Genomic DNA, 21,999 nt, shown 5'->3' with positions numbered 1-21,999 from the left:
GATCCAGGCTAGTTGATTACACTAATAATAGATAGTTAATAAAAAATTATTATTAGTATTTTAAATTTTTTACTATTGTATATTATAAAGTTGTATACAGCAATAACAGATTCATTGTTTAGAAATGTCATAAACAATAGGTTGTGCCAATATGTTTGTGGACAGGCATCGACAAATTGTACCCGACCAATATGCCATCCCGGTCCATTGCCTATCACCGACATTATTGTTATGACAAATACTGGTGCAACCATTTTCGGCAAAAATCGTAACCATTTTTCCGCAACAAATTTCATATATTGCCAAACAGTTAGAGGTATTGACTGATGTTTACCAAAATAGTCATAAGATATGATAACACCACTTACAAAATTGTAAAAAAATAATTTTTAAACACTTAATATATGTAAAAAAAAAGTTTTTAATAGTTTTGATACCTTAAAAATATAATCATATCACGATAGAAAAATACACGCAACCAAAAATATTTGATATCATTGATGATATTAATTGCAAAACTATTGTTAACATTTTTAAAGCCAACAAACCCTGAACAGGGGATTATAGAGTAGACCAGAGCTACGATTAACCAAAACGTATAAAATATTACCAACAGGTCTACAATCAGCAAACGGTCGCCCAATGGACTGACCAACTGTTTGATGGATGTTATCATTGAAAATGATTTGATTATGTCAATAGTTTTTGTTTTAGGTATGGGCTGATGTACTATATTTTTAACATTAATATTGTAGATAATATGTATTATCGTACAAACCATTACCACTGATACTATTGCTAATACTATAATTCTAACAAAAATTAGATAAACAATAACAAAATTTTATTAATACAATATCACTTACAATATAACTAATTGAAATTGATTTAGTTCAATGACATCGGTAACAGTATCACATTTATGTGGCCCGATCTCTATCGGTAAGTTTATTATCGGATTTAGTACTAATTGATAAAAAACAAACATTATAAATTTCTAAGAAAAATAATTAAATACAAAAAAATATATATATATATAAAATCTTACATTTGTTTAGTGCTGATTCAATATCATGTTTATCACATTGCGATGGTATACATAAGCCATAGTTAAATAGATAAAAATTAGTCGACAATGTGTTCAATGTATTCAAAACTTTTAGTGTATTCAAATGTTTTTCAATGTCTCGTTTAGTGAGATTGAAATAGTTTTCATTATTTGTTAACAAATAGTTTTTGGCAATATCTTCAATGACATGATAATCATTGATTTGTACATATGGTCTGATTAGACAATATCGGCCATAGATGTGTTGGCGACTAATATCATTATTATTAGTATTAATTATTTGACTACTTTTAATGGCCAAACACTGGTCATAATCACCGAAACTGGTGGACACACCTTCCAGTATAGCCGCTGGTAGTTTTCCCGATGCATCCAAAACTATAAATTCAATTAATATTTTTTAATTAACAATTTTAATAAAATTATATTAATTATATATCAATTAATATTAAATCATTCATACATTTATAAGCCCACAATTCACTTGATTTCATAGCTTGTGTCACATGTATTACTGATTGAAAACATTGATCAGATATATTGAGTGATAATAAAAATTCAAAAAATGTTTCTTTCAGACGACTTTCAATTGGCTTAATATTACCAACTATTTGATCATAAAATTGATTTAAGTTTATTATATTATTTTCAACTAAATTGTTATCATTACTGAAGTTATCAGTGATTTTATTTTTGCCAAACAATTGAAGAGTTTTATGAAATATTTTTGAAAGATTTTGTATACTTTTTGTTTGATTTTTATTGTCATTTACTTTACAGTTGTCTTTGTTATCAAAACTTTTAATACAATTATTATTATTATTAGATTCATAACAATTGACACTTGTATTGAATATTTTAATACTAATAACTATTAAAAAAATTAATATAAAATTATGATTAAACATTTTATTGATTAAAAATAAACTAATGTTAAACATAATTATTAAATTTTTTTTAAAGAAGTTTTTTAAAGTTTTTTTTAAACATTCAATTATTAATATCTATTAAATTACTTTAAAATTATTTTTATTTGCTATAACTTTTACATAATTTTTATAATTTTATTATTGAGTTTAAAAACAAGTTTATTATAAAAACAATTTTTATGTTATCATAATATTTCGCATAATTAAAACGTTAAAAATAAGGTAAAATACGTTAAAATGATACAGTATTAATTTGTTTCAGATAACTTTGTTGATAAATTTTTAAAAAATATTTGAATTACTTATTTCAAGGTTTGTAATATACTGTATACCGATATATATGGATTATATATTAGTATATTAATAATTATTATAAAACAATAACAAAAATAACATTTAAAAATTATGTGATTTAAAATTTGTTGCAATTTATTAAAATATTTTATTTTATAATATTAAATTTTTAGTTAAATCATAAAATTTGTTAAAACAATATTTTGTGTAGTAAAGTACATGTATTTAAATTAATATGTATATTAAAATTTAACATTAAAATGATAGTAAACTTTTAAATTATATTATATTACATTGTTATACAAATTATATTAATTAAACAAAAGTATTAAAAAAAAGATATAAATAGTATAGTTATTTGTTGAAAAATATAAGTTATTAACTATTAAATAAACAATATTTTCTGTATTTATGTTTTGTAAATATAACATTTGTAAATAAGTTAGAAAAATTTTAATATAAAGTAAACTTCTATTATGAAATTAGTAAAATTTAAATATATTTTTATATAGATATGTAAACTTAAATAACTTATTTGATAATCCATTAGAAAAGTATTATATATATATATTAATAATTATATCTAAAATTACTTAATTGTTTATTTGAGAATTTTAAAATAAATTTCATTAAAAAATTAACAGCAAATTTTTAAAAGTAATTTTATTCTATATAATAATAATTATATTTAAATAAATAATAAATTATTCTATATATATATTGTTTGCATTAAATTTATAATAATTTATACTTTAAAATTTATTTATTTTACAAAAAGTTTTTCGCACAATATTTATCAATCTAAGCAAATATACAATACAGACATTTATAAACTGTTTATGAAATCTAAAATATTGTTATTATTGCAAATAATTTAAATTATTCTATACTTTTACACACAAGAAACACAACATAAATATAACTAGTATTATGTGGTACTACTAGGCCTATGAGTTTGGGCTGGAAGGCAAACTTCAATCAGGCCACTACTTTCATATTTTTTTAGTGTATGATTGAGCTAACTTGCACCCCACCCCCACTCCCTATACACAATTTATTTAACTATATTATATTTTAATCAATTAGTTCCTAATAGTCTATTATACAATTTGTTGTATATTAAGCACAAATTGAAAAATCTAAAGTAAAATTATAATTTAAAAAAAAATTAAATCAAATAACTAAATATAATTATTATTAATATTTTCAATATTAATAACTTACCGTAATGTTTAATATTGTTTATTGTAAATTTATATCTTATTAGACAATAACATTTTTTTTAAAAATAACAAATTATTTATTTATAACAAAATCTATTTTACAAAATTAATTTATAATTACTAAATATTAAATATAATAATAACAATTATTAATTATCATTAATACTTTCACTATTAAAAACAAATTTCAGTTCAATTTCGTCTCTATTATTATTATTATTATTATTATTATTAATATTAAGTTTTTTATTTTGTTTGACTAATTGTAACAAATTAATGATAGGACACTCAATAAATATAAATATTATAAATGAAATAATTAACATCACTATCAGATCCACAGCTATGTATTGTATCTGTAAATTATAAAAATTAAAAAATATTTTTAAAATACATTAAATGACTATTAATTTAATTAAAAAAAAAATTATAAAACTTACTTGTATTAAGTGACTGATATCAATGGTTTCTCTTTTGACAAATTGTCTAAAATATATAACACTTGTACTAATCAATAGCACACCCATTGATAATCGGGTCACAGCTCTGAACAGTTTGGACGACGACAATGAACTCATGAGATAACCTAATCATACAAATAATTAAAACCAGTATTAAAATAATTATAATATAAATAACATTAAGTTAAATTTAAAAAAAATATATATATATATTTAAAAACCGTTTTTATGAAAATGTTGATCAATTATAATCCAAATGTTACCGATTGACCACAAAATTATGCCGAAAACATACCATAGATATAGATTGGCTTTATTTTGTATTTCATTCATGTCTTTGAAGTTTTCACTCCAAACAATACCCAATACGGAAGTCGACAAACAAATCATTGCCGACAATGATCTTAGATATATGTTTCGGTAAATTGATTGCAGGAACCGGTATTTATGTCGATTCCTTAAACTATAGCCTAACATAATACCAATGATAAACAATGATAAATATTGATCGGGATATATAATTGACCTGGATACTGAATAACGCATATTATCGAGTAGATAGCTATCAGCCGCTTCATAGGGTATCAGTTTTGTGCCAAACAATACATTTGGTAATATTTTGGCCACAAATGCCGGTATCAGTGCCAGTGTATTGAAAATGTAGCCAAATTTTGGTGACTTTGTGAACGGTAACATAAATATTGGCGACAATATTTGCAAATCAAATATCATTGAAATAACACCTGACATTTGATTACACTAACAGTAGGAAAAAAGTATACAATAAAATATTATTATTATTTGTATATTAATATAAAAATTTTAATTATATAGTATTGATATAAAGCTTTTTGTACAGATTTAGTTAGATCATTTTCCAAAAATGTCATAAACAATAGGTTGTGCCAATATGTTTGTGAACAGGCATCTACAAATTGTACCCGACCAATATGCCATCCCGGTCCATTGCCTATCATCGACATTATTGTTATGACAATAATCGGTGCAAACATTTTTGGCATAAATCGTAACCATTTTTCCGCAACAAATTTCATATATTGCCAAACAGTTACAGGTATTGACTGATGTTTACCAAAATAGTCATACGATATGATAACACCACTTACAAAATTGTAAAATTAATTTTGTATAAAAAATGTATAATTAATTATAATGATTTTATAATGATACCTCAAAAATACGACCATGTCACGATAGAAAAATATACGTAACCAAAAATATTTGATATCTTTGATGAGATTCAGTACAAAACTATTTATTATATTTTTAAAGCCAACAAACCCTGAATTCGGTATTAAAATGTAGGCCATAGTCACGATCGACCAAATCGTATAAAATATTATCAACAGATCTACAACTAGCAAACGGTCACCCAATGGACTGACCAACTGTTTGACGGATGTTATCATTGAAAATGATTTGATTATATCAATAGTTTTGGTTTTAGGTATCGGTTGATATACTAAAATATTATCAGTTGTGCGCAAATTTAAGATAATATGTATTATCGTACAAATGATTACCAATGATAATATTGTGATTACTATAATACTATCCAAATTTATTATAATATAACAGATAGATAATTAATTATTAATTAACTTAAATCAAATTTATTAATGTCATGTATTACTGTACTTACACTATTACTAATTGAAATTGATTTAATTCAATGGTATCGGTAACAGTATCACATTTGTTTGGTCCTATTTCTATTGGCAAGTTTATTATCGGATTTACTACTAATTTAAAATACATAAATTTATCAAAAAAATAAACTTCAAATATAAATATAATATAAATTATAAATAAAAAAAATTTACATTTGTTTAGCGCCGATTTAATATCATGTTTATCACATTGAGATGGTATACATAAGCCATAGTTAAATAAATAAAAATTATTTGACAATAAGTTTAATGTGGATAAAATTTTTAATGTATTTAAATGTTTTTTAATGTCTCCTATGGTTAGATTAAAATAGTTTTCATTATTAGTTAGCAAATATTTTTTGGCAATATCTTCAATGATACGATAATCATTGATTTGTACGTATGGTCTGATTAGACAATATCGGCCATAGATGTGTTGGCGACTATTATCTTCATTATTAGTATTAATTAGTTCACTACTTTTAATGGCCAAACATTGGTCATAATCACCGAAACTGGTTAACACACCTTCCAGTATAGCCGCCGGTATTTTTCCCGATGCATCCAAAACTATAAATTCAATTCATATTTTTTAATTAACAGTTAAATAACAAAATTATATTATGATTTATTGATTTAATCTACATTTGGCATAACATATAACATGTATCAATAAATATTAAATCATTCATACATTTATAAGCCCACAATTCACTTGATTTCATAGCTTGTGTCACATGTATTACTGATTGAAAACATTGATCAGATATATTGAGTGATAATAAAAATTCAACAAATGTTTGTTTCAAACGACTTTCAATTGGCTTAATATTATCAACTATTTGGTCATAAAATTGATTTAAGTTTAGAAAATTATTTTCAACTAAATTGTTATCATCACTGAAGTCATCAGTGATTTGATTTTTGCCAAACAATTGAAGAGTTTTGAGAAATATTTTTGACAAATATTCGACATTTTTTGTTTGATTTTTGTTGTCATTTACTTTACAGTTGTTTTTGTTGTCAAAACTTTGAATACAATTATTATTAATTTTATTATTAGTTTCATAACAATCGACACTTGTATTGAATATTAAAATATTACTAATTATACACAAAATTATTAATAATAAATTATATTTAATTATTTTATTAGTCATAGATAAATTATTGTTTAACATGTTTTATTAAAAAGATTTTTTTTTAAATAAACAAAAAACATTCAATTATTTATTTAAAATAACAGTTTTATGAATTTTATAAAAATAAATATATTTAATTTTAATAACTTTATCATAATTTTTAAATTTTATTATTAAATAAAATGTCTAAAAAATTAAAACTGTAGAAAAACGGTCTTAATTATTATTAGTTTGTTTTATATATCATTTTTGCAAATCATACAAAAATTTCAATAACTTTGCTCAAGGTTTTTAATTATATACAGGTATATTATTATTATTAGTATTATTATTATATATATATTATATATCAAGTTTATATTTCTTAACATTCATTAAATTAATTATCATATATTAATTTGTTATTAACTTTTATTACTAAGAAATCTAATAATAATAATTATTATAATTACCATAAAATTATTTGTATTTACTTATATATTAGATTCAGGGTTAAGTGATGGGGGGTAGGGGGGAGTTTATAATTAGATATATTAATGTTTTATTAATTATTATTTTTGTTTTGTTTTTGCATTTTAAATAAAAATAATCTCCTTTACTTTTCTTAATTAAAAATAAATATTCTGGAATATAAGGGAATTTATTTTGAATATTTTTTTTATTTGAATTTTTTGTTTATTGATAATTTAAATGGCAAGATTAGGAATTTATAAGCATTTTTTTCTTATGGATTTCTCATTGATTAAAAAAAATCTAATAAAAATCTTTAGTTTACCCAGAACATTTTCCAAAAAAAAAAATTACCATTTTATCTCAATCAGTATCCATTCCCTTAGACCAAAAAAACTTGTCTAACCCTGATTAGTATATTAAATATATATATATAGTATATATATATTATTCTATATAATTAATACAATTATGATATATATATAAATATATAATTTTGTTTTTGTCTGTTTTAAAATAATTAGTTTACATTTAAAAAAATATAATTTACATTAAAAACTAAAATCTAACTAAACTACTATTTATTGTTTTCAATAAATATAATAACAAAATTTTTATTAATAAATAATAAATAATTAAAAAAATATTTATTAATAAATAATAAATAATTAAAAAAATATTTATTAATAAAAAATAAATAATTAAAAGAATATTTATTAATAAATAATAAATAATTAAAAGAATATTTATTAATAAATAATAAATAATTAAAAGAATATTTATTAATAAATAATAAATAATTAAAAAAATATTTTATAATTATTGCTCCAAAATTTTTCCTTGTTTCAAATTATTTATAATTTTATTTATTTTTTTGTAAAAACCGTAAAATTTATAATTAAATTTAACAAAAAAAGCATATAGTTTAGTGTAATTATAATTATATACATGTATACATATATATATTAATAAATTATTTAGTTATTAACATTAAAATGCTAGTAATCTAAGGAAAATATTGTATATTATTGTTACATTGTTTTACATTAGTATAAAAATTACAATTTTTTTGCAACAAAATTATAAAAGAGATATTATAAATAGTGTAGTTTAAAATAAAAATTCTAAAATAGTAAATAAACACTATGTTTACTATGTTTATGTCTAAATTTAAATTATAGTAATTAATTTAAAAAAAAACTTAATTACAAATCAATCCTAATGTTCACTAAAGTGATTTTTTCGGAAAAATTAACTATTTGTAAATTAATTATATAATTAATATAAATTTACAGATATAATCTAATCTATTGTATGAGATATTATACAAAATATTGTAATAGTCTAATATAAGATATAGTTAAGCAAATTGGCTGTCCATAGTGGCCAAGTTATCCATAGTAAACCTAATATAAAGTCCAACAAAATGGACAGTGAGCTCAACGATAGCCGACATTGTAGTCTACTGTAACCGCCAGTTCGGGCCATTCGCATGTTGACCACTGTCGGCGACGGTGTCTTGCGGTCGTAGGCCCAACCAATCCATGCAAAAAAATCTATGAAAGCAGTGGCCGGATTGAAGTTGTCCTTCCAGCCCAACTCCGAGGCCGAGTAGTCCCACGGAAATCTAGTTATAGTTATATATATAGATAAATAAATATATGTTTTTTTTGTTGTTAAATTATACAGATATTTAACTTATTTAAAAATTGTAATATTTTAGATTAGTATAATTTTTTTAACAAAATAATTATAATTTGTGTTTTTATTTATTTCAATAATTCTATAAAATGTTTATTCAATATCTATATAAAATTTATAAATTTCTAAATTTAAAAAATAATCAAATTATATGTAAATAATGTATGAGTAAAAAAGATTTTCTGCTTATTTATATATAATTATTAATTTTTATATTAAATATAATAAGATTTTTGCTAATTTTTTAAATTATCAAATTAACAATTAATTTTAGAGCAAATTATTAGTTGTTTAATATTTTTCTCAATTATTTTTTTCTTTCTTAATGTTTAGTTATTTGATTTAAAGGAAATATTTTGATTTAAACAAAAATATAATTAACAAAAATTTGTATTTCAAGATTAACAGTATCTATATCATCAAAAAAAAAATACTATAAACTACTTTTATTTGAAATAAAATTATTATTATTATTATTTTTGTTGTGGTTATTGGATATAAACAAACAAACTTACGTGTGATGATAATTATGATAGCCTTCACCTTTAGGAGAGATAGAGAAACAGATTTACAGTTTATTAGCATTAAAACCAACAAAAAAAAATAAATAAAATAATTTATTTTTTTAATTCTTGAAATTACATAATATTTATTTAAATATATATATATAACATACAAAATACTGCTTAATAATAATAATATTATTATTATTACATACCTAACGATAGATAAGTCTGGTTGCGTAAATACAGGCAGAAATTTTGTATGAAATTAAAAAAATATATTTAAAAAAAATCAAAACACAAAATTAAAATAATAATAATATTATACTTATTCATAAATATTACTGTATAATCGATTAAATACTATTATAATTTGACTAAATAATAATAATAAATAATTTTATCGGTATTATTATAAGTATAACATAAAAAAAAATACAATTAATTCATAACTAGTAGTAATTAAATTAGATTAAAATAACAATAATAATGATAATAATAACTTACAACTGTATGATTTTCTCGGGGACTGATATGCCTATCGTATGGCTGATAGCCTTTCATGTGGGCCAACGAGTTGACTAACCATGTATTTTGTAGGCTAAGCACATATCGGAAACAGTTTAACAATATTGAGTTTTGCCATGTTTCACCCAGGTAGTAGATTGGCAACGATACAGGTATGACAAACCAGAATATGGCCACCAATGGTATATAGTATTGTTTTTGGAACCGTACGATTGGGTCGGACCTAATTTATTTTTTAAAAAACATATATTAAAAAATAATAATTTAATTAAAACTTTAAATAAAATAAATTTTAAAACAAAATTTTCATATTATACTAAATAATGTCTTCTGGTTATTAAAATATTATACATTATATCAATGTAAATATGATATTATAACACTATAGCATACTATTAGAGAGTTAAAAATAATTAAATAAAAATACATATTATAAAGACTAAGTAAAGTAAAAAAAATTAAATAAATATTTATCAAAATATAAAACTAAAAAAAGTAAATAAATCAAAAAATATAGTATAAATATAAGTCACACCATAGGTCAGACATGTCGACAAGTTTGCCTTTTTGTTGGACATCGGGATGTTTGCGGCACAACAGCCAACCCATGTGAGCGAAAAAGAAGCCGCGTTTGGCATTGTGTGGGTCGGCATCGGTTTCCGAGTATCGGTGATGTACCCGATGATCGCGCGACCACTCGTAGATGCTGTTTTGTAAGGCCATTGTTTGCAGGGCGGCCAACAGCGCCCGTAACGGCCACTTGGCCCGATAGGCCCGATGAGACCACAGTCGATGAGCGCCGGCCAGTATACCGAACGAACTCATAATGGCCACCAAAAAGAAGAAAACTCCCGATAACCGCTTTGCCGAACCTTTAAAATCCACAAAAAAATCAATATATTAATCAATAATCTTATATATAATATCACTATTTTAATAATTATTATAATATTATTAAAAAAATATTTAATTTAAAAATAATTATTAAGTAATATTAATGAAAATTTTTAATTTATAAATATATCTATAAAAAAATTACCTGTATTATTTAATCCAGTTTATATAAATATTATTTTAGCTAATTGTATTTTATCTAAAAGATTTTTTTTTGTAATAATTATTTAAATAAAAAAAATCACTTAATATAAAAATTGAATTTATACTGTATAATAATAATAATAGTATATATTTATTAGGTTGGATAACTTACTATTATTAGTATTATTATTAAATTTATTTATTTAACATATTTAACAAATTATTATTTATTTATTTGATATATATTTATCACAATATTTATTTATTTTTTGATTTAATTACTTACCATTAACCATTTGCCAATAACCTACTATAGTTGCAATATGTAATGCAATCATTATAATAACATTTGGCCAAACAATTTGCAATTTATATTTTGAATAATTGTTATTAACACTATTATTATTATCATTAATATTATTATTAGTATCATAATCAATATGATTATTATTATGATTATTAATATTATTAAAAATAATAGGATTTTTGCCTTTAATAATTGTTTGTTGATTTCCTGAACACATTGTTATTAATTTATAATTTTATAAAATATTTTTGATAGTATTATTAAAATAAATATATAAACTTAACAAATTTAAATAACTATTTCTAAACCATTTAATAAATAAACAAAAAAGAAAAGTTTTTTCAACTAAAATTCAAAATAATAATGAAAATAAAATAATAATAATTTGTTAGTTTACTAATCAGTTTTTTTGATAGTAAACATTTTTTCAACAAAATAAAACAAATAATAAAATAAATAAATTTACATTTAGTTCATTTCAAAATATTTAACAATTATTTCGCAATAAAATACTATTTTATGTTATATAATATATAAAAAAATCTGATTAGAAAATAGTTAGTAATTAATAAAATACTTTTATTATTATTATTATTATTATTATTTGTTTATATAGTGTTTTGTTAATAAATGTAATACTAATATATAGTATAATCATTATTATGTATAATTGTATTACAAAATAAAACTTTTACAATACATCACTCATGTAAGACTATCTTTTTTATTTGACTTATAATTAGGGAAAAATGTTTTAAAACATTTTTTTGTTTACTAATAGTAAACTACTAATCTCTCATTAAAAAAACTAAAAAAGTTAAGTAGCATTTATATAGATATTTATTTAATAAAATATTTTGCAACTTAATTATGTATTCATTAGATAAATACTTTAATAAAAAAATCTATTATAATTTTATTATTTAGTTATATAACCGTATAAAAAATTTTTTTTGTTATTAATATTTAAAATATACAAAAAATGTTTATTTCAATAAAAATTTAGTAGTTTTAACTATTATTTTTAGTATAAAATATCTAAAATTGTATTGCACCTAAAAAAGTATATATCTAGAATTTTATTAAAATAACAATAATAATAATAGATTATTATTAAAACTTAATAAAGTTCAAGGATTATTATTTAGTTTGTATTTATATAATTAATTTTTATTAATTTACAAATATACAGTATGTAGAGTATATTTTTTAATAAGACTAGATTTAATTAATTAATTAAACAAATAAATAAATAATTTTTAATTTAATTTAAACTAAATCATAATCAAGTAAAACAAATAAAATTACAAATTACTACAATATATAGTATTATAAGTATCTAATTATACAAATATAATAAGTTATAAAATGAACTTTTAATGTTTCTAATATTATGAAATATTATATATATGATATTTTTAACATAAATTAAATAATTACTATAATTATGTGCAATTAATACAATTTATATAAATTGTTTATAATCTTATTTATTATGCTAATAAATATAATAACAATAAAATAGTTTTTAATAAATAATTGGTGCATTTATAGCGAATTTTAATAAGTCATAATTTAAAAATAAATAATATCTAAATTGTTTTTATGAATAATAAAAACATTTAGATCATAATTTGTAAAAAATATATATTTTCTTGAAAATTTTTTAAACAAATAATAAAATATTTTTTATTTACTATAAAATTTCCATTAAATTTTTGCACTTAAATACAACTATATTTAAAGTAAACAATAAATTTAATGTTTGTATTAAAATAAATAAAATATATACTATTATAAATTGTATTTTAAAATAGGCTTTTACTAAATAATAATATGTTTTATCTATTGATCTTATTTATTGTCATCAAATAAAAGTTGTCATTTATAACATTGAAACTACAAAAAAAATTTAACAAAATTATTATAATATCAACTAAAAGTAGTTATAAATTTATTTAAATGTCAACTATAAACTTCATATTATTAACTATTTGAAAATAATATTAATAACTAGTTTTTAATAAATGCCATAAAACATAAGATATAATTACTTTAACTTTTAAATAATTAAAAGTTAAAAATTTATATATAAAATAAAGATTTTTTGATAATATTATTATAAAGTATTATATGAACACAATATTATTATAATATCAGTTTTAACAAAATAATAATAATAATAATATGAATATACGATTAAATGAAATTAATGATGCCATCAGAATTGATGCAATTTTTCCACACGAGTTACGCATTGAACGCGCGTGCAGTCAGTTATATGCAATCGGGTTGTGTCCAAATCGGCCGCCGACATCCACACCCCGACACTGGACAAGACATCCGTATTTGATATCCACATGTTTCGTATATTTTATTGCATGTAACACATGGATCATTACCCGCGATCGGGTATCACTGGAAATACATCTACTGTTTGGCGACTTTTTCTATTATTTTGGTAATCCCGACGTAATCCGTATACCGGGAATTCTTGGTACACTATTGTGTCTAATAATACAATGTATTTATTACTATAATCACTGGACAGGTGTTTCACCGACATTTATGTCGGTATTTGATATGATGTCCGGATTGCGTACACCCATGAGCTGTGGACTAACTGATACACCAATGCTAATGAAGTTTATGAAAATTGCAAAATTTTTGTTCAAAATCAATACATTAGTACACAAATCCATAACAATTTTAGGTTTAATTGAATTTATTATATTATATAATGTTGGTCTATGGAAATTTCTAGCTTATTGTTCGCATAATTTTCCAATATTCTGTCATGTTACACATAATATTGCCGGAATATTACTCTGGAAAGTTACCTATTTATATCTGTTGTGTTATTATCTGAAAATGCGTATAAAATCATTGAATAAGACAATCCATGCTAACAAACATCGACTGACTGCCCGTAATATCCATAATATATTACAATCGTTGAACACACTGTGCAATGATATTGATGACTATAATACTAGTTATTGGTCAAAATTTTTGGGTACAATCTGGGCTGATCTCGGCTATACTATTGTATTTTGTTTGACAGCCCTATTGTTTGTCGATAACGATATATTTACCACTTTGTTTGTCTTAACCGGTTCCCTATTTTATACGACACTATTTTTGACAATTTTATCTACTGTCACACAAATCAATTATATGACAAATATGTTTTATCAAAAACTTATTGGTATGAGTATATAAATATGAAAAAATAATTATTTATTAAGTTTTTATTAAATTATTTTGTTGTTGTAAATTATTATTTTAAAATTTTAGTTATTTTTATGTATGTATGTGTATGTGTTTGTTTGTTTGTATCAATATATTATATTAATATATATATATACAATATACTGTATGTTAAAATAAACTATAAAATATGATAGTACCACTTAATCATAAATAACTTTTTTAAGTATTTCAAAGTAATTGTATTAAAATTTTTCCTGAAAAAAAAATTTAATATGCTTTCACCTGTATAAATATTTTAACAATTAAATATTTAATAATAAAATTTTTATTTGGAAACTTTAATTTTTCCATATTTTATGTAATTGATTACATTGATTAAATAATAGTAAAAATTGTCTACGGAAATAACATGATTGAAAAATTTTAGTTTCATAACTTAATAAAAATGTAAAAATAATTAAATATAAAAATAAAAATGATTATATATATATATAATTACATGTAAATTTATATAAATATTATTGACATTTATAGTAAATAAAAAAGTTTATTTATTTATAAAATTTTCAATTAAAAAAATGGATAAACAATAATTAAATCACTATTACGTATGAGAAAATTTTTTGTTAAATATGTAATTCATAATAATTATTATAAATACGTAAACTACAACCAAACAAAAAACTAAGTCAAAAGATAGCACAGAGATATTACATACCTGAGCAGCAAAAAGCCCCACTCCTAACTGGCCTTCAATAAATTTTCTAATATTACTTGTTTAATATTTTTTTCTAGACTAATCATAATAAATAATAATGGTATATATTGTATGTAGTAACCAATGTAATTATGATTTTTACGCTAATAATAATAAAAAATAATTTATTCAATCAATATATAATATGAAATATTTTTAAAATTATACTCTCTCTTTCTCTCTCTCTCTCTCTCTCTCTCTTTATTACTAAATAATTTGATGTAAATAATCTATTGATATATTTAGTATGTATATCTCGTACCGGTATATAGCTTGAGGCCTATTCATTGTAAATACAGTGTTTGGTTGGATTTTAAATGCAAGTTATGAAAATCCCAGCAATCATATAGTAAAATACATATAAAACTAGTAGAGAGAGAGAGAGAGAAAGAGTAAAATTTTTGTATCATAAAATACATATAATTTTTGATGTAAATCCTAATGTAAAAGTACTGGGAAAGTACCCAAAAAAACTTTGAATACGGAATGTTGTCTGAGAGGAGAGAGTTTATGAAACTGGATGTATATATAAGATGAAAGATGACTGTCCCCTACAATCATATTTCGAGTATTCAAGCATTGAATAAGTTATTTATATCATAATATAAAGTTTTATTATTTATCAATATTTATTTTAGTAGTTTATTTATATTTATTTAATTTGTTTTTAAACAAGTTTTTATTTTGTTGTAATAAATATTATCAAATAATATTATTAATAATGTATTCAACTAAATGTATGACTGACCCAATAACACTTGTATCGCCTGAGATAAACATATCTACTATCAGTGCCATCGATAACAACATAACTACATCCTTATCGGCAACAGTTGACTACAACAACTATAAACTGTTTGCCAAACTATGGGATTATGTATTTCACGGCTATTGGCAACGAGAGGGCTGTCTGGTCAGTGCTGATCTGCCATTGCTTACCGACGGTCCGCTACCGATGCTGGCATTCATGAGCTGCTATCTGATATTTGTCCTCAGACTGGGTCCGTGGCTAATGGCCAATAGACCTGGTCTACAATTACGTACACCGATGCTGATCTACAATATACTGATGGTAGCATTTAACGGCTACTTTTTTGCCAAATTTATCACACTTTCCCACTACGGCCAGGCGTTTCTCGACTTTCAGTTTCCGTCACGATTTGATACCAGCAGCCGTGCCCAGGATCTTGCCTGGACAGGCTATCTGTACTGGCTGACCAAATTTGTCGACCTATTGGACACTGTTTTCTTTGTATTGCGCAAACGTGATCGCCAGATAACCGGCCTGCACCTATACCATCATACTATTGTACCCATACTCGGCTGGATGACCATGCGATTGATGCCAATGGTACCAGCCTTCCAGATGTTTGGCATATTCAACTCACTGGTCCATACAATTATGTATGCCTACTATGCACTGGCAGCTTTCGGACCAGCTATACAACCCTATCTATGGTGGAAACGTTATATAACTCAGATCCAAATTACACAGTTTGTCATATTTATTGCCTATTCATTGATATTGAGTCGACTACAAACCGGTTACCCGTCCACATGGTTTTGGTTTGGTTTCATACAGAGTCCACTATTTTTTTATTTGTTTACCAATTTTTATATCAAATCATATCTGAAGTCTAAATGCAAGAGTAAAGCTCAATAAAAATCCAAAAATACTTTATTTATTTATATTTATATATATATATTATTTAAAACTTTCCGATAAATAGCTATTTTGTAAATATATGATTTATTCAGTAATAATAATAATAATAAAAATAAAAAATATTTATTACTATTTATTATATTATTCAATATTGTTAAAAGTGCTCAATTTATATAAAAAAAATATTTGTTATTTATTATTTATTAATTTAATAAAATTTTTTAAGATTTATTTATCAAAATAATAGTTATTATAAATAATATTTTACTTATTAAGCTATTTTATATTAATAAAAATAGTAAACTTATTTATCAATTATTATTATTAATTAAATAATTTTTTTTATATATGAATCCATTATTTTTCAATGTGTTTCCCAAATTTGTCTATCATTTTCTAGTAATTAAGTTACAAAAGCAAAATTCAATGACTACTATGAAAAAAATGTTTAATTTAATTATTTATTAATTAGACATAATTTTTTACAAAAAAATATTGTTTATTATAATTGATTATACAGTATAATCATTAAATTAAAATTAATATATGATTATTTTTTATGTTAAACATTACTGATTCATTAGTGAAAAATTTGTATTTTAATTAATAATAATAATAATATTGAAAAAATATTGAATATGAAATGTACTGTATAAACAAAAATATTACTTTTATCATTATTATTAATAATAATATGTTAGTTTTTTTTAATAATTTGAATCATATTAAATAAAATAAAAATGTTTAGAAATTAAATTATTAAATAATTATATATTGTACTGTAAATATACAATAATTGTATAATTATTATACAGTATTTATCGTCGTATATATAAAAAATGTTTTTTTAATGAAAAAAATTATTTATAGTTATAGATTAATAGATAAATGATAAATTGTAAAAGTAAAATATTTTTTTATATGAATTTTTATATTTATATATAAAATACCATAATGTGTATTATGTTTAATATAATCATAAAAATTATGAAAATTTCCATTCATTAAGCATTTGAGTGCACGACTCCAAACGGGACAACCATGCAGTGAGAAACACGATAACACCCAATAGTATTGTAAATAAGATAAATATTGTCAGACACCGGTTCCTTGCCATCATCGATGAGGTATCACTTTCGACATCTTTGTCTACTTTGGCAGCCATAACATACTCGTGATTATTGGCCGACGATGACGACGACCTATTGTTACCAATTGCAGTGCACAGTACTAACTGATAGATTAGCCAAAACACAACGGACAGCACATGCATCAGTCGGGCCATCCATAGAGTAATGGCAAGCAATAGTTGTTCATTAGGACCGATAGACCAGTGGACAGTTGCAATCAGATAGTAGTCAAACGGTAGGTATGTTAGACACCGACATATTTCCAGTAGTGGAGCATATTTTCTGTTTGAATATATTATTATTATTATTAGTTAGAAATAAGTTATTGTGTTTTTTATTATTATTATATTTTAAAAAAAATTGTTTAATAAATATGAAATAATAATATTAATATTAAAAAACCTGTTGTCAAATATTGCACCAAACGATGTCAATATAAATATGATATAAAGCATACCAATGAAGCCTTTCATTGGTGAATATCGCTGTAAATTAATTTATATCAATAATTATGAATATCAATTAATCAATTTTTAAATCTAAAATACAACATATACAGTAATATTTTTAAATAAAATAAATTTAAGTAAAAATATAAATAATGTTATAATCTATTTATTATTCTACGATAATTTAAATTAGATTTAATAGTTAAAAATATATCAATATATATATATATATATATATATATATATATATATTAAAATAACCTAGTTGATATAATTAAATATGTATTTTCCATCAATTTTATATAATGTTTTAATCCACAAAAAATATTTAACATAAAAGCCATAAAAAATTTATTCTTCTACCAATAAGTTCTAAAAATTTTTCTTCCTATATAATTTCCAGTTTAAAAGCATTTTACTATTGAAATTTTATTTTAGCATTTATAGTTTAGGTTATGACATAGTTTTATTTGGTTTGCAAAGATTATATTAGATATAATACAGGTACTGTAGGTATGTATATCAGGTAAAACATCTATAAATACATACGACATATGGATGGTCGGCCAATAGGAAAAATCCCAATACAAGGAACGACCCGTGAAAGCCAATGTACACAAGTTTCCAGAACGGTATGTATGGATCGTAGCTATACTTAGGCAACGATCTATCGGGTTCGGGTACATCACTAATCAGTCCGAGTCTGGGTTTGCCCGGTGCCCAACCGGGACCTTTGAACAGTGCCGACATTTTATTGCCGAAACCTTGAACCGTACAGAATTTTGACCACAAATCCCGATAGTAGCCAAACTGTAGGATCATTGGATCAAATGTTTTCGGTGTCGGCGACACCACACCAAACACTATCGGATCGGTTTCGCTCTGGTAGGTACCGAACAGTCGGTCCCATATCATAATGAGGGCGCCATAGTTTTTGTCAATACAGTACGGGTTCTTTCCATGATGAACCCGGTGCTGGCGGGGCGTATTGATAACGTACTCAATAAAACCCAGATTACCCACAACTTCGTTGTGCAGCCATATCTGATAGATAAGCGAAAACTGTATGTGCACTACAAGTATTGGTGGCGGTATTATAATGGCCAGTGGTAGAGGAAATATCTTTATTTAAAAAAACAAATAATATAATTTAAAATATTATTTTTTATTTATAAATATTAATTATTGAATACAGTATATAATTTTTTTATATTGTATTATATGTTAAACCGGTTTAATTTAATAGCAAAAATTTATAAACTGTAAATTTGTTTTATATTAATTAATTGCATCTTGATAAAATGTAAAAATAATATTAGTCTATGATTGTTATAACTACAGTATTTTTGTTTTACAGTATATACTGTATAATAAATAGTTTTATTTAAGTTTTTTTTGTTTTAGTTTAGTACCGTATCTATAAAAATATTATCTGTTTAATTTGTAAATTAAAAGTTATTTAAAATCTGAATATATATTATTAAACTAATTGATAATATAAATATTAATAGATACATTTATTTTATTTTTTTAAATATATAGATTATTATTAGAGACATTTCTATATGAAAAAAATTATATTAAATTTTAATATACAGTATTAAACAAAAAATAAATTATCTAATTGTCATCAAATAAATTAGATAATCTAATTTATATATTGAATTATTAATGGGATCATGGTCACTAAATTAAATAAATTTAATATAATATCGATAGCAAAAAAAATTATTATTATTATTTTTCTAACAATTTTCTCAGGTTAATGAACTAGAAAATTATAAATTAACAAAATAAAAATGAAAAATATTTTATATATATTCAATATATAAAATAATAAATTAAATTAATTTTATCACAAAATATATCAATATGTACTGTAATAATGTCCATGACTTACATCATATATAACGAGGTCGACAATGGAGTCCCTGATGGTTGTGGTTATGTTGATGTCTTCGGCCATATGATGAAACTGATGGGCAGCCCATAGGATGTTGAACTCGTGTAGAGCCCGATGGGTCCAGTAGTAGACAAACTCGACTAATAGTAGGGACAGTAGCCATGTCCATACCGAGTGCAACGGTAGGTCAACAATACGATAGTTATCGTAGAGCCAAATAAATATATTGATAACGACAGTCAATAGAAATACTCTTTTAAAAATTATTGTAACCAAAAAAATAATTATTAATTAGTTTTTCAATGTTATTATATAAGTATTAGTTTATCATGTATTGTGAAATAAATATTAGCTAAATATTTTTTGTTTCTAAATTAATAGAATAACAAAAAAAAATAATTAATTAACTAATTAATTGTTATTATTTGTAAAAAATATATATTATTATGAAATACCAATATATTTATTAATTTTTAAAATAAACTGTAAAAGTTTAAGTTTTTAGCTATAATAACATTTATTATTATTATTATTTTATTTTCTAATGAACTCGTATGACACTACTATTATTTTTTCTAAAACTATTAATATTTATCTATATTTAATTATAATGTCATTAATTGGCCAAAAAAAATTACTATACAGTATAAATTGTTTAATACTGTAGAAATAAAAACTAAAAAATAAATAAATTTATTAACCCCCCCACCCACTAACCTGGCTAATGTAAATATTAGAGATGAACCGACATTGACCACAAAATCGGGAAATCGGGAAAACTGTTTGTGTTGGAAAAATCGGAAGATCTGTTCCAATATCATTAACAAACCAATAGCCGGAATTAACTAGATCAATTTAAAGTAATAATTTTTTTTAGTATATTTTTAATAAATTAAAAGTTATTATTAAAAACTTACGGCAACTTCATAGTCGGGCACCTGATATGGACTGTCATATGTGGTGGCGGACGGCGAGAGTATATAAAATAATGAAAATAATTGTTCAACAAAACGCTCGGCACCGTCACGAGCGCACTGTTGGCCAGCGGTCAGGGATATGGATGTATTGTTGGGATATATTAAGTGTTCAATCATTTTTTATTTATTTATTAATAAATAATAAACAAAAAAAATCAATGATTTTTAATATATATTATAAAAATAGTTATATATTTGAAATAACTTTCACCCATAAAATAATATTTAGAAAGTAGTGTTTAGTTTACAAACACACAAACAAATTTGATGATGAAATTAATAATGTTTTGAATTTAGGGTCTGATATTTGGTGTATAGACACTGAGCTCCCGGAGCACTGTGTGTGTGTTAGCACATCAGCTGCAAAAAAAATGGTAACACTTATTATTATTATTATTACTTTTTTGTTGTGTTAGGCAATCACACAAATTGTCATAAGATTATTATTTTTATAATAAATTTTTTTTCAAAAAAAATATTTATTTATTACAAAATAGTTTTATAATTTTCCTTTTTGCAAAACCGTTATAATTTTTTTTTATTATATATAAATTTTATTTTAACAAAAATATTACATATAAATAAT

The 21,999-nt window shown here is 22.6% G+C and overlaps 4 protein-coding genes across 4 annotated transcripts; 1 reads left to right on the top strand and 3 right to left on the bottom strand.

Moving 5' to 3' along the window:
- Window positions 1-4,254: 4,254 nt before the first annotated feature.
- Window positions 4,255-6,433, bottom strand: LOC128956747 (uncharacterized). The gene is made up of 7 exons (XM_054302461.1): window positions 6,344-6,433; window positions 5,821-6,219; window positions 5,640-5,739; window positions 5,168-5,248; window positions 4,834-5,098; window positions 4,346-4,735; window positions 4,255-4,287 (listed from the first exon to the last, which is right to left on the bottom strand). The coding sequence occupies exons 1-7, from the start codon at window positions 6,372-6,374 to the stop codon at window positions 4,255-4,257; spliced, it is 1,299 nt and encodes a 432-aa protein (XP_054158436.1). The 5' UTR covers window positions 6,375-6,433.
- A 2,152-nt stretch (window positions 6,434-8,585) lies between these two features.
- LOC128956746 (acyl-CoA Delta-9 desaturase-like) lies at window positions 8,586-11,382 on the bottom strand (the record flags this gene model as incomplete). The annotated part of the gene is made up of 6 exons (XM_054302460.1): window positions 8,586-8,868; window positions 9,458-9,485; window positions 9,661-9,676; window positions 9,953-10,196; window positions 10,509-10,845; window positions 11,298-11,382. Coding segments are annotated over 6 exons (993 nt in total), but the record flags the coding sequence as incomplete, so codon positions are not given.
- Window positions 11,383-15,847: 4,465 nt separating this feature from the next.
- LOC128956754 (elongation of very long chain fatty acids protein 1-like) lies at window positions 15,848-16,994 on the top strand. The gene has a single exon (XM_054302467.1). The coding sequence runs from the start codon at window positions 16,010-16,012 to the stop codon at window positions 16,949-16,951; it is 942 nt and encodes a 313-aa protein (XP_054158442.1). The 5' UTR covers window positions 15,848-16,009; the 3' UTR covers window positions 16,952-16,994.
- Window positions 16,995-17,939: 945 nt separating this feature from the next.
- On the bottom strand, window positions 17,940-21,530 carry LOC128956745 (alkylglycerol monooxygenase-like). Its single transcript, XM_054302458.1, has 6 exons — window positions 21,354-21,530; window positions 21,154-21,281; window positions 20,434-20,689; window positions 19,083-19,655; window positions 18,487-18,569; window positions 17,940-18,366 (listed from the first exon to the last, which is right to left on the bottom strand). Exons 1-6 carry the CDS (start codon window positions 21,528-21,530, stop codon window positions 17,940-17,942), a joined length of 1,644 nt encoding a protein of 547 aa, XP_054158433.1.
- Window positions 21,531-21,999: the final 469 nt, after the last annotated feature.

This window comes from Oppia nitens, unplaced genomic scaffold, assembly GCF_028296485.1.
Source record: "Oppia nitens isolate AA-2021 unplaced genomic scaffold, nextdenovo-longstitch-racon4-pilon3 scaffold32_pilon_pilon_pilon, whole genome shotgun sequence".
NCBI lineage: Eukaryota > Metazoa > Arthropoda > Arachnida > Sarcoptiformes > Oppiidae > Oppia > Oppia nitens.
The sequence above is the reverse complement of the archived record's forward strand: the minus strand, read 5'-3'. Positions and strand labels throughout refer to the sequence as shown.